General features: G+C 23.5%; 4 protein-coding genes across 4 annotated transcripts; 3 read left to right on the top strand and 1 right to left on the bottom strand.

Annotated features, from left to right (window-relative positions):
• Positions 1–274: 274 nt before the first annotated feature.
• Positions 275–4,628, top strand: DDB_G0272334 (hypothetical protein; the record flags this gene model as incomplete). Its single annotated transcript, XM_640058.1, has 7 exons — positions 275–372; positions 668–757; positions 828–962; positions 1,033–1,217; positions 1,251–1,725; positions 1,802–4,109; positions 4,479–4,628. The coding sequence occupies 7 exons, from the start codon at positions 275–277 to the stop codon at positions 4,626–4,628; spliced, it is 3,441 nt and encodes a 1,146-aa protein (XP_645150.1).
• DDB_G0295845 (ribonuclease T2) lies at positions 4,463–5,457 on the bottom strand (the record flags this gene model as incomplete). Its single annotated transcript, XM_002649167.1, has 3 exons — positions 4,463–4,800; positions 4,924–5,244; positions 5,406–5,457. 3 exons carry the CDS (start codon positions 5,455–5,457, stop codon positions 4,463–4,465), a joined length of 711 nt encoding a protein of 236 aa, XP_002649213.1.
• A 1,025-nt stretch (positions 5,458–6,482) lies between these two features.
• Positions 6,483–10,223, top strand: DDB_G0272336 (hypothetical protein; the record flags this gene model as incomplete). Its single annotated transcript, XM_640059.1, has 7 exons — positions 6,483–6,691; positions 6,759–6,848; positions 6,923–7,057; positions 7,194–7,690; positions 7,730–7,851; positions 7,886–7,890; positions 7,970–10,223. The coding sequence occupies 7 exons, from the start codon at positions 6,483–6,485 to the stop codon at positions 10,221–10,223; spliced, it is 3,312 nt and encodes a 1,103-aa protein (XP_645151.1).
• A 2,192-nt stretch (positions 10,224–12,415) lies between these two features.
• Positions 12,416–16,866, top strand: DDB_G0272364 (hypothetical protein; the record flags this gene model as incomplete). The annotated part of the gene is made up of 7 exons (XM_640060.1): positions 12,416–12,624; positions 12,739–12,828; positions 12,901–13,035; positions 13,129–13,821; positions 13,901–16,583; positions 16,757–16,761; positions 16,800–16,866. 7 exons carry the CDS (start codon positions 12,416–12,418, stop codon positions 16,864–16,866), a joined length of 3,882 nt encoding a protein of 1,293 aa, XP_645152.1.
• Positions 16,867–17,170: the final 304 nt, after the last annotated feature.

Below are 17,170 nucleotides of genomic sequence, written 5' to 3' on the forward strand. Positions count from 1 at the left end.
TTTTTGTTTTTTAATTTTTATTTAGTATATAGATTTTATATTTTTGTAATAAAATTAAAGAAACAGTCATATTCATCTTTTGGAGGTTCAACACAATTAACAAAACAAAAAAACATTGAACACATCAAAAAACAAATAAAAAATTTCCCCATTTAAAATCTATATACTAAAAAATAATTAAAAAACAAAATGAAAAAAAAAAAAAAAAATGACACATCATATTATTACCAGATAAAAAAAAAAATGAAAAGAATACCAAAAAATAAAAAAAAAAATGAAAAGAATACCCAAAAAAAAAAAAATATCTTCTGCTGTGAGAAAATATCTTTATTTTTTCCGACCTGTGAACCTTTTTTTATTATTTTCCGACCTGTGAATCTTTTTTTTTTTTTTTACTTTTGAAATCGAGTTGTTTTTATGATATGGGATCTGTTTTTTTTTAAAAAAAAAAAATAAATGACTAGATATTTATCAGAAAATTGTTTTAATTGTTAAAAATCAATGCCACTCACTATAATTTTTGTTCAGGTAATATTAAGTGTGATGAAGTTACTGGAACAATAAAAGAGTTTGTATTTTATTTTTATTTTTTATTTTTTATTTTTTATATTTTTTATATTTTTTATATTATTTTAACAAACTTTATTAAATATAATTTATTTTTTAGTGTTACTATATTAAACACCTTAATTAGTGGATATAATAACCAATCAATATTGCCAACAGATTTAGCGTGTCTTCCTAATTTTAGTAGGATGTATGTATAATTTAAAAAAAAAAAAAAAAAAAAAAAAAATTCCCATTAAACGTCATAATATAATATATAGATTTTTACAAAATTTAAATATTTCAAAAGAACTTGTATTTTATCAATTCCCACAAACAATTTATGATGTAACATATAATTATGAAAACTATGCTTGTAGTCCAATTGATCAAAAATTACCTGATATTCCAACTTTGTAAGTATATGGATATATATTTTTTTTTGACTAAATAAAAAAGTAATCTAAAATAATATTTTATTTTTAGTAATTTTAATTGTAAATCCATTTCCGGAACAACAATAAAAATATCGCACATAATGAAACAGAGAGTTTTTAATTTAAAATATAGTTACGTATATTTTGAAAATGATGTTATTGCAACTCATAATATCTCAATGTCTACATTTACAGCAACTTCATTAAACTTTGCAGACTTTTCAAACTTTCAGAGTTTACAAACTATCTATATATATTTTAATCAAGATTTTGTTATTTCATCAATCCAAAACTTTTCAACCATTAAATCAAATTCCCTACATATAGAGCACGACACAGGTATTTTGTATCCATTTTATATACCATTAAATAATTCCACTCAGTTGCTATCAATGGCCGCACTTTTTGAAAAACCAATTTCATTAATAAATCTTTCAACTTATGGTTTTAAGCAACTGCATCTTTTGCATGTTGGAAACGAGTTTAATTTAAATGGTGAGATTCCGATAATTCCACCTCTTAGTTGCGATTTTTTAATATTCTATGGCAATTTTAATGTATTTCCAAATTTTTCAATTATTACAGGATCTTTTAGTTCTTATCAGTCAAACTTTTCAATTGCTTTACCACCATATTCAGGTAAAGGTGCAATGGTCTCTCTAATAAACAATAACCTTTTTGGAACAATTGATGAATCTTGGTGCAATGTCAATTTGGTAATTTATAATAATAAATTAACAGGGTATGTTTAAAAAAATATAAAATTAATAATTTATTCAAATTTAAACATATCTAACTTATTTTTTTATAATAAAAAGAAAAATACCTTCATGTTTTACTTGTTATTTTTCAGTCGCATCTTTTTTTAATTATTTTTCTGGTAACCAATTTACAAACTACAACCAATCAATTGGATGCTCTGAATTTGCACCAAGATTTCAATTATTAGACATTTCAACCAAAACTTTCCGTGTAACAGGTATTAATATAGGTTTTAATTCTAGATATTGGTTATTAAACTCAGTTGACTTTCCATATAGTACCAACGTTATCTCAATGGGATATGAATATGTTGTGATGTACTTATTTGCAATAATACCTAATCCAAAATACTTTAATGTTACATTTGTGCATCCAGCACCATCACGAACAATATACTTCCCTCTTGGTGATCAATTCCCAAATCCAACCGGTATTAAAATAACATCAAATCAATTAATAATTACAGGTGAATTATTTTCAAGTTATATGGGTTACTCAAATCAATCAGTCCAATTTGAAGAAACATCTACTAATTGTACAATAAAAGATGGTAATTTCTTTAATATAACTTGTGAATTTGTACCATCATCTATTTCTACCTTAACATACCCAACAATCATTAAAATTAAAAATGATAATTTAATAAGAAGAGTAATTGTCAATCCATTAATTGGACAACTAAATCAAATTCCATGTCCTAATAATTGCGATGATATTAGTAATAGTATTTGTGATCTTTCTCAGGGTATTTGTGTCAAATCTTGTAAAAATGATTGTGGAATATTCGGTGAATGTAATGATCAAACTGGAGAATGTGATTGTGATTCAAATCATCAAGGTCCAAATTGTTCTATACCATTTATGCAATGTCCAACAGGTTCAAATTCTTTAATTTGTAGTAGTGCAGATTACAATATGTGTAACAATCAAACTGGTATTTGTACATGTTCTCAAAATCAACAAGGTCAAGATTGTTCATTACCATTTAAGCAATGTCCAGTTGGTTCAGATTCGTTAATATGCAGTGGAGGTAATAACAATTGTAACAATCAAACAGGTGTTTGTACTTGTTCTTCAAGTCAACAAGGTCAAGATTGCTCATTACCATTTAAACAATGTCCAGTTGGTTTGGATTCGTTAATATGTAGTGGAGGTAATAACAATTGTAACAATCAAACTGGTATTTGTTATTGCGACAGTAAATTTACTAATATTGACTGTTCAAAACCAAATCAATATATATCATCTGTTTCACCATCAAATACAAATGGAGGTGAAGCATCATTTTTTGGTTGGTTTGGAGATATTCATTCAAATCCATCATTATTAATTGGAAATCAACAATGTCAACCAATTACATATAATTCTTCAATCGAAATTAGATGTATTGCACCACCAGGTAATGGAGTATATGATATTACTTTTAATCAAAATGATATCATGTATAAATTAAGAAATGGTTATAGCTACCTCGAAATTTTTAAAAATTGTCCAAACAATTGTACAAATTCAAATCAAGGAAATTGCAATACTTCAAATGGAGAATGTAATTGTATAAACAATTATTACTCATTCGATTGTAGTTTAAAAAGAAATAATAATACAGGTGGTAACAATGGTGGTAATCCCTCGATTGATCCATCAACAGGTGGAACTAATATTACTGATAATCAAGTAAATTTCCAAATTTATTTTAAAAATTTATTTGAAATCGATTTCAACGGTAATATTGTAAATCAATATTCATTACAAAGTAATTGGACTCTCAATAAGACTAAAGATTCACAAGAAAATAATATTTATAAATTAACACAAATCATTCAACAATCATGTGAAATTATAACATTGATAGAAGAAGTTTCAACATCTAAACAATATTCATTTGCAGGCTCAACATTCACATTAGATGCTGGTTCAATTAAATTAACAATTTCAATATCAAATTATATTTATAAAAGCAGTTTAAATACATTACAACTTCAATTAATATCATCAGTAGATAATGAAAATGAAGGATCAGATTGTAATATTAAACAAGTTTCTACAAATGAAACCAATACATCCTCATTTAAATATATTAAAATTTCAAAAGATAATAGAGTCCTTCAAGGTAGATTCATTAATCAAATACTATCAGATGGAAGACCAACATATTTATCAATTGATGTTAATAATAATGGTAATTCAGTAATTGCAACATTAAATCTACCACATTTTGTAAATCAATCAATTATCGATCCAGACTTTTCAGTTTTACTCGAAACTGATTTTAAATCGGAATGTGACAATAAAAACTCTCGTAAATGGTTAATACCAGTTGCTGTGGCAGTCCCAATCGTTGGTCTTTGTTCTATTGGAGTGATTGTATATTTTTTATATAGAAAACATTTTATTGAAATACCTCTAAAAGTAAAATTAGCAAGTATTGGAAATAAAACAAAATAAATAAATAAAAAACTTTTACATTAAAAAGTAAAATTGTTCCTATTATTTTATTTTTTAATTTATTTGTAAATATCATTTAATAGATTAAGTTTTTATTTTTATTTTTTTTTTTTTTTTTTTTTGTTTTTATTTTTATTTTTAGGTTTAATTAATTAATTAATTTTCATTTATAAAATCATTATAAAATGAAACTTTATTTATACTTTATTAATTTTTAATATAATAAAATACTGATAATACAAATATTTATTTTTTGATGCAAGTTAACATTTTTATAATCTATTTGAGCTTGATGGGATTGAAACTTTGCCAGAACAAGTATCAAAACCATCAACTTCAGGGCAATCCATAATTGAGAGTGTTTTTTTATCAATACATAATGCAATAGTTGATAATTTATTATTATCACATTGCATAACTGGTTGGCCACCAAATTGACTATTAATTGCACTTGAAATTGAATCGGATTCATAGGTATCTTGATCTGATGGGTAAATATTTTCTGAAATTAATGCAGATGTTAAATTATGTTGAGTATATAATTTGAGACCAGCAACAAAATAATCATGTTCATTTGAAATTGGTGAACCTGCTACAACTGCGCATGTACCTATAGATAAATAAATAAATTAATTGGTTAAATTATTTATTATTTTTTATTTATTATTTATTATTTATTATTTATTATTTATTATTATTTATTTTTAATATTGAATATTAAGTGTACACATACCATGTTTTTTATATTCACTTGTCCAGAATAAATCATTATCTTCAGTTAATGAAATCCAATCAACATTTAATTGATCTTCTAAATCTGAAATTTCACCTAAATCAAATGATGGACCAGTACAGAAAGCTGGATAGGAGTTGTTTCTGTCGTTTGGCCATAATCCATGAATTGTAAATGCTTCTCTTTCTTTATTTTCAATACATTTGCTTTCACTACAATATGAATAAATCCATTGTTGAACGAATAAATAGTAATCAAAATCACCCGGCGTTGTATCTGATGAACCTGATGATGAATCCCATCTAGTTTCGTTTGAATTTACTATTTTAAATTATAAATAATAATAATAATAATAATAATAATAATAATAATAATAATAATAATAATAATAATAATAATAATAATAATAATAATAATTAGTTAAATATTAATATATATATAGTAATTTATATTAAAATGTTAAAAATTATATATCTTCATACCTGATAAAACAATTAATAGTACAGATAAAATTAAAATAATTAATTTATTCATTTTTAATTATTTTTTTTTTAAAAGAGTGAGATTTTTTTTTTTTTTTTTTTTTTTTTTTTTTTTTTTTTTTTGGATTGTTTTACGAGTGGTTTAAAAAATTAATTTTTTTTTTTTTTTTTATTTTTATTTTTTATTTTTAAATAATTTTTGTACAATAAATGACCCGAAAAGAATATTCTAAACCAAAAAGAAAATTCTGTTAATGTTAAACCTGAAAATATTTTTTTTTTTTTTTAATTATTTTATGTACTAAATTCATATTAAAATGAATGACAAATAAAATAAATTGTAAAAAAAAAAAAAATTAAAAAAATAAAATGATTAAATTCATTTTTTTTATTTTATATCATTTTGTATATTTTTATATACTAAATTCATGTTAAAAATAAATATAATTAATTTTTGTGGTTTCGCATTCTCCCCTCACAAAAATTTACAAAAAAAAAAAAAAAAAAAAAAAAAAAAAGAGCATTCACAGAAAAAATAAAAAAAAAAGAGCATTCAAAGTAAAAAAAAAAAAAAAAAAAATGGAAATAAAATGAAAAAATAGCAAAGATTAAATTTTAATTTTTTTTTTTTTTTTTTTTTTTGTTTTTAACATAAAGATGAAAAATAATCATTTCAGATTTTTATTTTTCAAAGGTCATTGACGTCACCAAAAAAAAAAAAGGAAGGAGCTGTGCATTGAGGACTTTGGTTAGATATTAAAAAAAAAAAAAATCAAATCTTTTTATTCCCAATATAAATATCTCAATATTTTTATTTTTTTTTTATTATTTTTTTTTTTTTTTTTTTTTTTTTTTCAAAAATCAGATTACCGTATCATTTTCAAATAAAACCAATTTAATTATCAAAATAAATTATTAAAAAAAAAAATATGTTTTTTTTTCCCTGTTGGAGGATATTTTTTTTTGTCAACAATAAAAAAAAAAAAAAAACCCATTAATTATTTTCATATTTTTCATTTTGTTTTTTTTTTTTCCTAATATTTTTTTTTTGATTTTAAGTTAATACTTAGATTTTAAATGGGTAAATTTATTATTTGTTTTTTATTGTGTTCAATGTTTTTTTGTTATGTTAATTGCATTGAACCTCCAATAGATGAATATGACTGTTTCCTTAATTTTATTACAAAAATAAACTTTTTGTCAATTTTTCCAAAAACCAATTCAACTCTCTATGATTTCTGCACAGGATATATTAAGTGTGATGAAGTTAATGGAAAAATAAAAGAGTTTGTATCATATTTTTTTATTTTTTTTTATATTATTTTAACTAACTTTATTTAATTTATTTTCTAGTATATCTATAAAAAACATTATACCTAGTGGGTATAATAACCAATCAATATTACCAACAGACTTAGCGTGTCTTCCTAATTTAAATAAACTGTATGTATAATTAAAATTAAAAAAAAATAAAAAAATAAAAAATTCTTATTAAACATTTTAAATATAATTTATAGATATCTCGAAAATCTAAATATATCAAAACAGCTTGTATTTTATCAATTCCCTCAAAAAATGGGTCAAGTAACATATAATTATGGAGACTATGAGTGTAGTTCAATTGACCAAAAACTACCGGAAATTCCATTTTTGTAAGTTTGGCAAAATCCTTTTTTTTTTTTTTTTTTTTTTTTTTTTTCTTTTTTTCTTTTTTTGATATATATATATATATATTATTAAAATAAAAAAATAAAATAAAAGTATTCTAAAATAAAATTTTATTTTAAGTTATTTTTATTGTAAATTTATTTCTGGAACAACACTTAAAATGTCATACATATCGAAACAGACATTTTTTGAATTAGGAGATAGTTTTGTGCATTTTGAAAATGATGTTGTTGCGACTCATAATATCTCAATGGTTTCATTTACAGCATATTCATTAAACTTTGCTGACTTTTCAAATTTTCAAGGTTTAGGATTTTTCAAAATGACTTTCAATCAAGATTTTATTATTTCATCAATACAAAACTATTCAACCATTAAATCAAATTCCATACAAATAGAGCACAACATAGATATTCCCTATCCATTTTATATACCTATAAACAATTCCACTCAAAGATTATCAGTATATGCACGTTTTGAAAAACCAAGTTCAATGATAGATCTCTCAAGTTTAGTTTATTCAGATTTATCTCTTTCGGGAGTAGGAGACAAGTTCAATTTAAATGGTGAGATTCCGATAATTCCACCGCCTGGTTGCAATTTTATAATAATGCATGGTAATTTTAATGTATTTCCAAATTTTACATATTTTACAGGTGGCTTTACTTCTTTTCAGTCAAACTTTTCAATAGCTTTGCCATCCTATTCAGGTAAAAATACAATGTTTTCAATGATAAACAATAACTTGATTGGAACAATTGATGAATCTTGGTGCAATGTCAATTTGATAATTTATAATAATAAATTAACAGGGCATGTTTAATTATAAATTAATTCATAATATAAAAATAAACAAAATTAACTTTATCTAACTTTTAATTTTTTTTTTACAATAGAAAAATTCCTACATGTTTTACTTGTTATTTTTCAGATCCTGCAGTTTATACTTCTTTTTCTGGTAACCAATTTACCAACTACAACCAATCAATTGGGTGCCCTGAATTTGCACCAAGATTTGAATTGATGGACATTTCAACCAAAACTTTCCGTGTAACAGGTATTAATATAGGCTTTACTCCTATGAATTGGTTATTAAACTCAGTTTACTTTCCTTATAATTCCCAAGCTATCTCAACGGGATATGAATATGTTGTATCGTACTTATTTTCAATTATTCCTAATCCAAAATACTTTGGTATATTATTTGTGTATCCAGCACCACCACAAACAATATACTTCCCTCTTGGTGACCAATTCCCAAATCCAACCGGAATAAAAATAACATCAAATCAATTATTAATTACAGGTGAATTATTTTCAAGTTATATGGGTTACTCAAATCAATCAGTCCAATTTGAAGAAACATCTACTAATTGTACAATAAAAGATGGTAATTTCTTTAATATAACTTGTGAATTTGTACCATCATCTATTTCTACCTTAACATACCCAACAATCATTAAAATTAAAAATGATAATTTAACAAGAAGAGTAATTGTCAATCCGTTAATCGGACAATTAAATCAAATTCCATGTCCTAATAGTTGCGATGATATTAGTAATAGTATTTGTGATCTTAATCAAGGTATTTGTATCAGTTGTGTTGATGATTGTGGAATATTCGGTGAATGTAATTTTCAAACCAAAACCTGTGATTGTGATTCAAATCATCAAGGTCCAAATTGTTCTATACCATTTATACAATGTCCAACAGGTTTAAATTCTTTAATTTGTAGTAGTGTAGATTATAAAATGTGTAACAATCAAACTGGTGTTTGTACTTGCTCTCCAAATCAACAGGGTCAAGATTGCTCATTACCATTTAAACAATGTCCAGTTGGTTTGGATTCGTTAATATGTAGTGGAGGTAATAACAATTGTAATAATCAAACTGGCATTTGTTATTGTGATAGTAAATTTACAAATGATGATTGTTCAAAACCAAATCAATATATATCATCTGTTTCACCATCAAACACAAATGGAGGTGAGGCATCATTTTTTGGTTGGTTTGGAGATATTCATTCAAATCCATCATTATTAATTGGAAATCAACAATGTCAACCAATTACATATAATTCTTCAATCGAAATTAGATGTATTGCACCACCAGGTAATGGAGTATATGATATTACTTTTAATCAAAATTATATCATGTATCAATTAAGAAATGGTTACAGCTATCTTGAAATTTTTAGAAATTGTCCAAACAACTGTACAAATTCAAATCAAGGAAATTGTAATACTTCAAATGGAGAATGTAATTGTATAAACAATTATTACTCATTCGATTGTAGTTTAAAAAGAAATAATAATACAGGTGGTAACAATGGTGGTAATCCATCAATCGATCCATCAACAGGTGGGACTAATATTACTGATAATCAAGTAAATTTCCAAATTTATTTTATAAATTTATTTGAAATCGATTTCAACGGTAATATTGTAAATCAATATTCATTACAAAGTAATTGGACTCTCAATAAGACTAAAGATTCACAAGAAAATAATATTTATAAATTAACACAAATCATTCAACAATCATGTGAAATTGTAACATTGATCGAAGAAATCTCAACATCTAAACAATATTCATTTGCAGGCTCAACATTCACATTAGATGCTGGTTCAATTAAATTAACAATTTCAATATCAAATTATATTTATAAAAGCAGTTTAAATACATTACAACTTCAATTAATATCATCAGTAGATAACGAAAATGAAGAATCAGATTGTAATATTAAACAAGTTTCTACAAATGAAACCAATACATCCTCATTTAAATATATTAAAATTTCAAAAGATAATAGAGTCCTTCAAGGTAGATTCATTAATCAAATACTATCAGATGGAAGACCAACATATTTGTCAACTGATATTAAAAGTGATGGTAATTCAGTAATTGCAACATTAAATCTACCACATTTTGTAAATCAATCAATTATCGATCCAGACTTTTCAGTTTTACTCGAAAATGATTTTAAATCAGAATGTGATACTAAAAACTCTCGTGAATGGTTAATACCAGTTGCTGTTGTAATTCCTGTTCTCAGTGTTTGTTTTATTGTAGTGATTATCTATATTATTTATAGGAAACAATTTATAGAGAAACCTCTAAAAATAAAATTAGCAGCTTTAGGAAATTAAAAATAAATAAATAAATAAATATTAATTGGTATATATATATATTTTGATCTATTCTTTTTTTATCTATAAATCTTTATTGTGATACAAAATCCTTTACAGGAGGGTTGTTTCAATGATTGAATAAATGATAAATCAGCAACGATCAATATAATCGATTAAAAGAAATTGAGTATTATTTTGGAGTTATAATTAATTTGTAATTAATTTTTCATTTATAACCATGAGAATTTCTTTTCACTTAATAAGTAATTGGTAAATAAAACAAGTAGTACCGAATAAACAAATTGAAGAGATTAAATTATATTCATAAAATAATTTGATAATTGATTATTACCACTACTATTACAATTTGAAATTACTAATTCTGAAATTCTATTTGGCTGTAATTGTAAATTTTGAATCATTAATTATTATATTTGAATGATTTTTTGAAAGAATACACATAAAACTATAAATCCTCTTTATATATATATAAATAATAAACTTCTTTTATTCGTCTCTCTGTTGCTAAATCGTCTTCGTTTAAGAATAATTAACTAATATATAAACATGAATAATATTATAAACAGTGTACAACAATTCATTCTTTATTATTATAATTAATCAACACAATATAAACCTCTTTAATGATTCCCAAAGACGTCACATTTTATTTTTTTTTTTTATTAAATCACTTAAAAAAAAAAAAAAAAAAAAAAGATAACAGAGATGGTGTAATTTGGAAAAAAAAAAAAAAAAAATTGAAAAAAAAAAAAAATTAAAAAAAAAAAACAAATATGAATAAATTAAAAATGATTTGGATTTTATTTGTTAGCTCTCGTTGGATTAAAAATTGTCCAAATATTAAAAATAAAAATAATTATTCTAGAATGTTCATCTAATTCTGTATATTAAATACGTTGTATCTACAACTGAAAATATTTTAATACCATCAATAATTAATGGTATTTGAGATAACCTATCTTTACTATTTATTGGATTTAAATCATTTAAAATTAAAATGTTTTTTTTTACATTATTTAATTTTTTTAATATAGTTTTATGATATTTTACGATTTGATCAATTGTTGGATAACATTTTATAAAATGTAAATATAATAATAAATCTTTTAAATTTAAATTTATATTATATCTCTTAACTTTGTTTGGAGATAAAAAAAACTATTTTTATCAATCCAAAATAAGATTTAAACAATCTTTCATTAGAAAAAAAAAAATTTCTACATTATATTCATTTAATAATGACATTTTCGAAATATATGTAAAAAAAAAAAAGTTAGTGTAATTTTAAAAAAAGTTGGTGTAATTTAAATTTTTTTTTTTTATTTTTATTTTTTTTTTTTTTACTAAAATGCCCAAAGCATCCTCTTGGTAACCAGCCAAAGGATTCTTATTTAAAATCAGATTTAATTAAAAATTTAAATTTAATTGCTGATGATATTATCACCAATTTAAATTTGAATTTTCAACAAAAAAGAACTAAAACAGCTATCAAAAAGAATTAAAAAAATTAATTCTGATCTTAAAAGCCATACAATATTTGGGATGTCAGATTTCAATTGAAAAATGTTTGAAGTTTTCAATTAACAATATCCTGAAAAAAAAAAAAGAAAATTGATTTAATAGGATGGGTTGAATCCAACTAAATGTTAAACATAAATAAATAAAAAAATAATCCAAAAATAAATTTTTTATTTTTCTCATTTTTTTTTTTTTTTTTTCAGATTACGCCATCTCTATTTGGTATTTTTTTTTTTTTTATTTTTTTTTTTTTTTTCAGATTACGCCATCTCTAATATTATTTTTATTTTAACTGTGGAGGATATTTTTTTTTAATAAAAAAAAAACCTATAGTTGGTTTTCAATATAGTATGTTGTATAAAACTTTAGTATCATTTGTGTGCAAAAAACTGGTTCATAATTAAAACAATTTTCTAACACCTCAAATCTGATTTTTTTTTTTTATGATGCGCGTTGCCAAAAAAAAAAAAAAAAAAAAGATTCACAAGTCAGAAAATAATAAAAAAAAAAAGATATTTTTTCACAGTGGATATTTTTTTTTTTTGATATTTTTTCCTTATTTTTTTTTATTTTTTTTTTTTTTTCAAAAAAATATCTAATTAAACTGTGAATTGGTTTTATTGATTTTTTTTTTTTTATTTTTTTATTTATTTTGTTTTTTTAGATAATAAATGGTTAATTTTTTTATTTGTTTTTTGATGTGTTCAATGTTTTTTTGTTATATTAATTGCATTGAACCTCCAGTAGATGAATATAATTGTTTCTTTGATTTTATTACAAAAATAAACCTTTTTTCATTCTATCCAAATACCAATGCTACTCACTATAATTTTTGCACAAATAATATTGTATGTGATGGAGTTACTGGAACAATAAAAGAGTATGTATTTTATTTTATTTTATTTTATTTTATTTTATTTTATTTTATTTTATTTTATTTTATTTTATTTTATTTTTTTTTTTTTTTTAACTAACTTTATTAAATTTATTTTAGTATTACTATATTAAACACCTTAACTAGTGGATATAATAACCAATCAATATTACCAACAGACTTAGCGTGTCTTCCTAATTTTAATAGAATGTAGGTATAAATTTAAAAAAAAAAAAAAAAAAAAAAAAAAAAAAAAAAAAAAAATTCCTAATAATTATACAGATATTTCCAAAATCTAGTTATATCAAAAGAACTTGTATTTTATCAATTCCCACAAAAAATTAATGAAGTAACATATGATTATGGAGACTATCCTTGCAGTCCGATTGATCAAGAGCTACCTGGAACATTTGCCTTGTGAGTATTGAAATATTTTTTTTTTTTTGACTACTAAAATTATTTATTAAAAAAAAAAAAAAATAATATTCTAAAATAATATTTTATTTTTAGTTATTTTTATTGTAAAACTATTTCGGGAACAACAATAAAAATATCACACATAATGAAACCTTCAATTTTTTATTTTAGAAATAGTTTTGTACATTTCGAAAATGATGTTGTTGCAACTCATAATATCTCAACGATTTCATTTTCAGTGTTTTCATTAAGCTTTGCAGATTTTTCTAATTTTATAAGTTTGGGAATTTTCCAAATAACTTTCAATCAAGATTTTGTTATTTCATCAATACAAAACTTTTCAACCATTAAATCAAATTCCATCTCAATAGATCACAACCAAAATAATTTCTATCCATTTTATGTACCAATAAATAACTCCACTCAATCATTATCAATAGCGGCACTATTTGAAAAACCAAATTCAATGATAGATCTTTCAAGTTATGGTTTTAAACATTTACTTTTATCGAAAGTTGGAGAAAAGTTTAATTTAAATGGTGAGATTCCGATAATTCCACCCACTAGTAGCAATTTTTTAATAAACTTAGGCAATTTTAATGTATTTCCAAACTTAACAAAATTTTCTGGGACTTTTAGTTCATCTGGGTCTAACTTTTCAATTGCTTTACCATCACATTCAGGTAAAAGTACAATGGTGTCTTTAGTAAATAATAACTTTTTTGGAACAATTGATGAATCTTGGTGCAATGCCAATTTGATAGTCACCGGTAATAAATTAACAGGGTATGTTTAAATTAATAAAAAAATAATCCATATAAATCTAAATATATCTAACTTTATAATTTTTTTTTTTTATTAATAGAAAAATACCTACATGTTTTACCTGTTATTTTTCAGATATCTCATTTTTTAATTATTTTTCTGGTAACCAATTTACAAACTACAACCAATCAATTGGGTGTTCTGAATTTGCACCAAGATTTGAATTGTTGGACATTTCAACCAATACTTTCCGTGTAACAGGTATTAATATAGGGTTTAACCCAAGATATTGGTTATTAAACTCAGTTGACTTTCTAAATAGTTACCAAGCTATCTCAACGGGATATGAATATGTTGTATCGTATATATTTGCAAGAATACCTAATCCAAAATACTTTAATGTTACATTTGTTCATCCAGCACCATCACAAACAATATACTTCCCTCTTGGTGATCAATTACCAAATCCAACCGGTATTAAAATAACATCAAATCAATTAATAATTACAGGTGAATTATTTTCAAGTTATATGGGTTACTCAAATCAATCAGTCCAATTTGAAGAATCATCTACTAATTGTACAATAAAAGATGGTAATTTCTTTAATATAACTTGTGAATTTGTACCATCATCTATTTCTACCTTAACATACCCAACAATCATTAAAATTAAAAATGATAATTTAATAAGAAGAGTAATTGTCAATCCATTAATTGGACAATTAAATCAAATTCCATGTCCCAATAATTGTGATGATCTTATTAATAAAATCTGTGATCTTTCTAAGGGTATCTGTGTCTGGAAAATTTGTAAAAATGATTGTGGAATTTTTGGCGAATGTAATGATCAAACTGGAGAGTGTGATTGTGATTCAAATCATCAAGGTCCAAACTGTTCTATACCATTTATACAATGCCCAACAGGTTCAAATTCTTTAATTTGTAGTAGTGTAGATTATAATATGTGTAACAATCAAACTGGTATTTGTACTTGCTCAACAAATCAACAAGGTCAAAATTGTTCATTACCATTTAAACAATGTCCAGTTGGTTTGGATTCCTTAATATGCAGTGGAGGTAATAGCAATTGTAATAATCAAACAGGAGTTTGTTATTGTGATTCAAATCATCAAGGTTCAACTTGTTCAAAACCATTTAAACAATGTCCAACGGGTCTAAATTCTTTAATTTGTAGTAGTGTAGATAATAATATGTGTAATAATCAAACTGGTGTTTGTACATGTTCTCCTAGTCAACAAGGTCAAGATTGCTCATTACCATTTAAGCAATGCCCAGTTGGTTTGGATTCCTTAATATGCAGTGGAGGTAATAACAATTGTAAAAATCAAACAGGTATTTGTTATTGTGATTCAAATCATCAAGACTCTGATTGCTCATTACCATTTAAACAATGTCCAGTTGGTTTGGATTCTTTAATTTGTAGTGGGGGTGATAACAACTGTAATAATCAAACTGGTGTTTGTACATGTTCTCCAAATCATCAAGACTCTGATTGCTCATTACCATTTAAACAATGTCCAGTTGGTTTAGATTCTTTAATTTGTAGTGGGGGTAATAACAATTGTAATAATCAAACTGGAATTTGTTATTGTGATAGTAAATTTACAAATGATAACTGCTCAAAACCAAATCAATATATATCATCTGTTTCACCATCGACCACAAATGGAGGTGAAGCATCATTTTTTGGTTGGTTTGGAGATATTCATTCAAATCCATCATTATTAATTGGAGCTCAACAATGTCAACCAATTACATATAATTCTTCAATCGAAATTAGATGTATTGCACCACCAGGTAATGGAGTATATGATATTACTTTTAATCAAAATGATATCATGTATCAATTAAGAAATGGTTACAGCTATCTTGAAATTTTTAGAAATTGCCCAAACAATTGTACAAATTCAAATCAAGGAAATTGCAATACTTCAAATGGAGAATGTAATTGTATAAACAATTATTACTCATTCGATTGTAGTTTAAAAAGAAATAATAATACAGGTGGTAACAATGGTGGTAATCCATCAATCGATCCATCAACAGGTGGAACTAATATTACTGATAATCAAGTAAATTTCCAAATTTATTTTAAAAATTTATTTGAAATCGATTTCAACGGTAATATTGTAAATCAATATTCATTACAAAGTAATTGGACTCTCAATAAAACTAAAGATTCACAAGAAAATAATATTTATAAATTGACTCAAATCATTCAACAATCATGTGAAATTGTAACATTGATCGAAGAAATCTCAACATATAAACAATATTCATTTGCAGGCTCAACATTCACATTAGATGCTGGTTCAATTAAATTAACAATTTCAATATCAAATTATATTTATAAAAGCAGTTTAAATACATTACAACTTCAATTAATATCATCAGTAGATAACGAAAATGAAGAATCAGATTGTAATATTAAACAAGTTTCAACAAATGAAACCAATACATCCTCATTTAAATATATTAAAATTTCAAAAGATAATAGAGTCCTTCAAGGTAGATTCATTAATCAAATACTATCAGATGGAAGACCAACATATTTGTCAACTGATATTAAAAGTGATGGTAATTCAGTAATTGCAACATTAAATCTACCACATTTTGTAAATCAATCAATTATCGATCCAGACTTTTCAGTTTTACTCGAAACTGATTTTAAATCAGAATGTGACAATAAAAACTCTCGTAAATGGTTAATACCAGTTGCTGTGACAGTCCCAATCGTTGGTCTTTGTTGTATTGGAGTGATTGTATATTTTTTATATAGAAAACATTTTATTGAGATACCTCTAAAAGTTAAATTAGAAAGTATTGGAAATAAAATAAAATAATATTAAATAAAATAAAAATAAATAAACAAATAAAATGATAAATTGTCACTATTATTTTATTTTTTATATTATTTGTAAATATTATTTAAAAGATTAAGTTTTTATTTTTTTTATTTTTTTTTATTTTTTTTTTAGGTTTAAAAAATTAATTTTTTTTATAATAATAATTTGGTCACTAAATGAAATTTCCAAACCTACCTGAAAAGAATATTCTAAACCAAAAAGAAAATTCTTATAATGTTAATCAAAACATTCAAATCTGGCAAAAAAAAAAAAAAAAAAATGGAAAAAAAAATGAAAAAATAGCAAAGATTAAATTTTAATTTTTTTTTTTTAACAAAATTAATTATTAGACGTAAAGATGACGACTGAACATTTGATTTTTTTTTTAAAAAAGATCTTTGAGGCTACCCAAAAAAAAATGAAGAGGTAAAGTAGATATTAAAAAAAAAAAAATCCTAAAAAAAAAAAAATATCCAAAAATAAAATCAAAAATGTTTATTTCC

This window comes from Dictyostelium discoideum, assembly GCF_000004695.1.
Source record: "Dictyostelium discoideum AX4 chromosome 2 chromosome, whole genome shotgun sequence".
In the NCBI taxonomy this organism is placed as follows: domain Eukaryota; phylum Evosea; class Eumycetozoa; order Dictyosteliales; family Dictyosteliaceae; genus Dictyostelium; species Dictyostelium discoideum.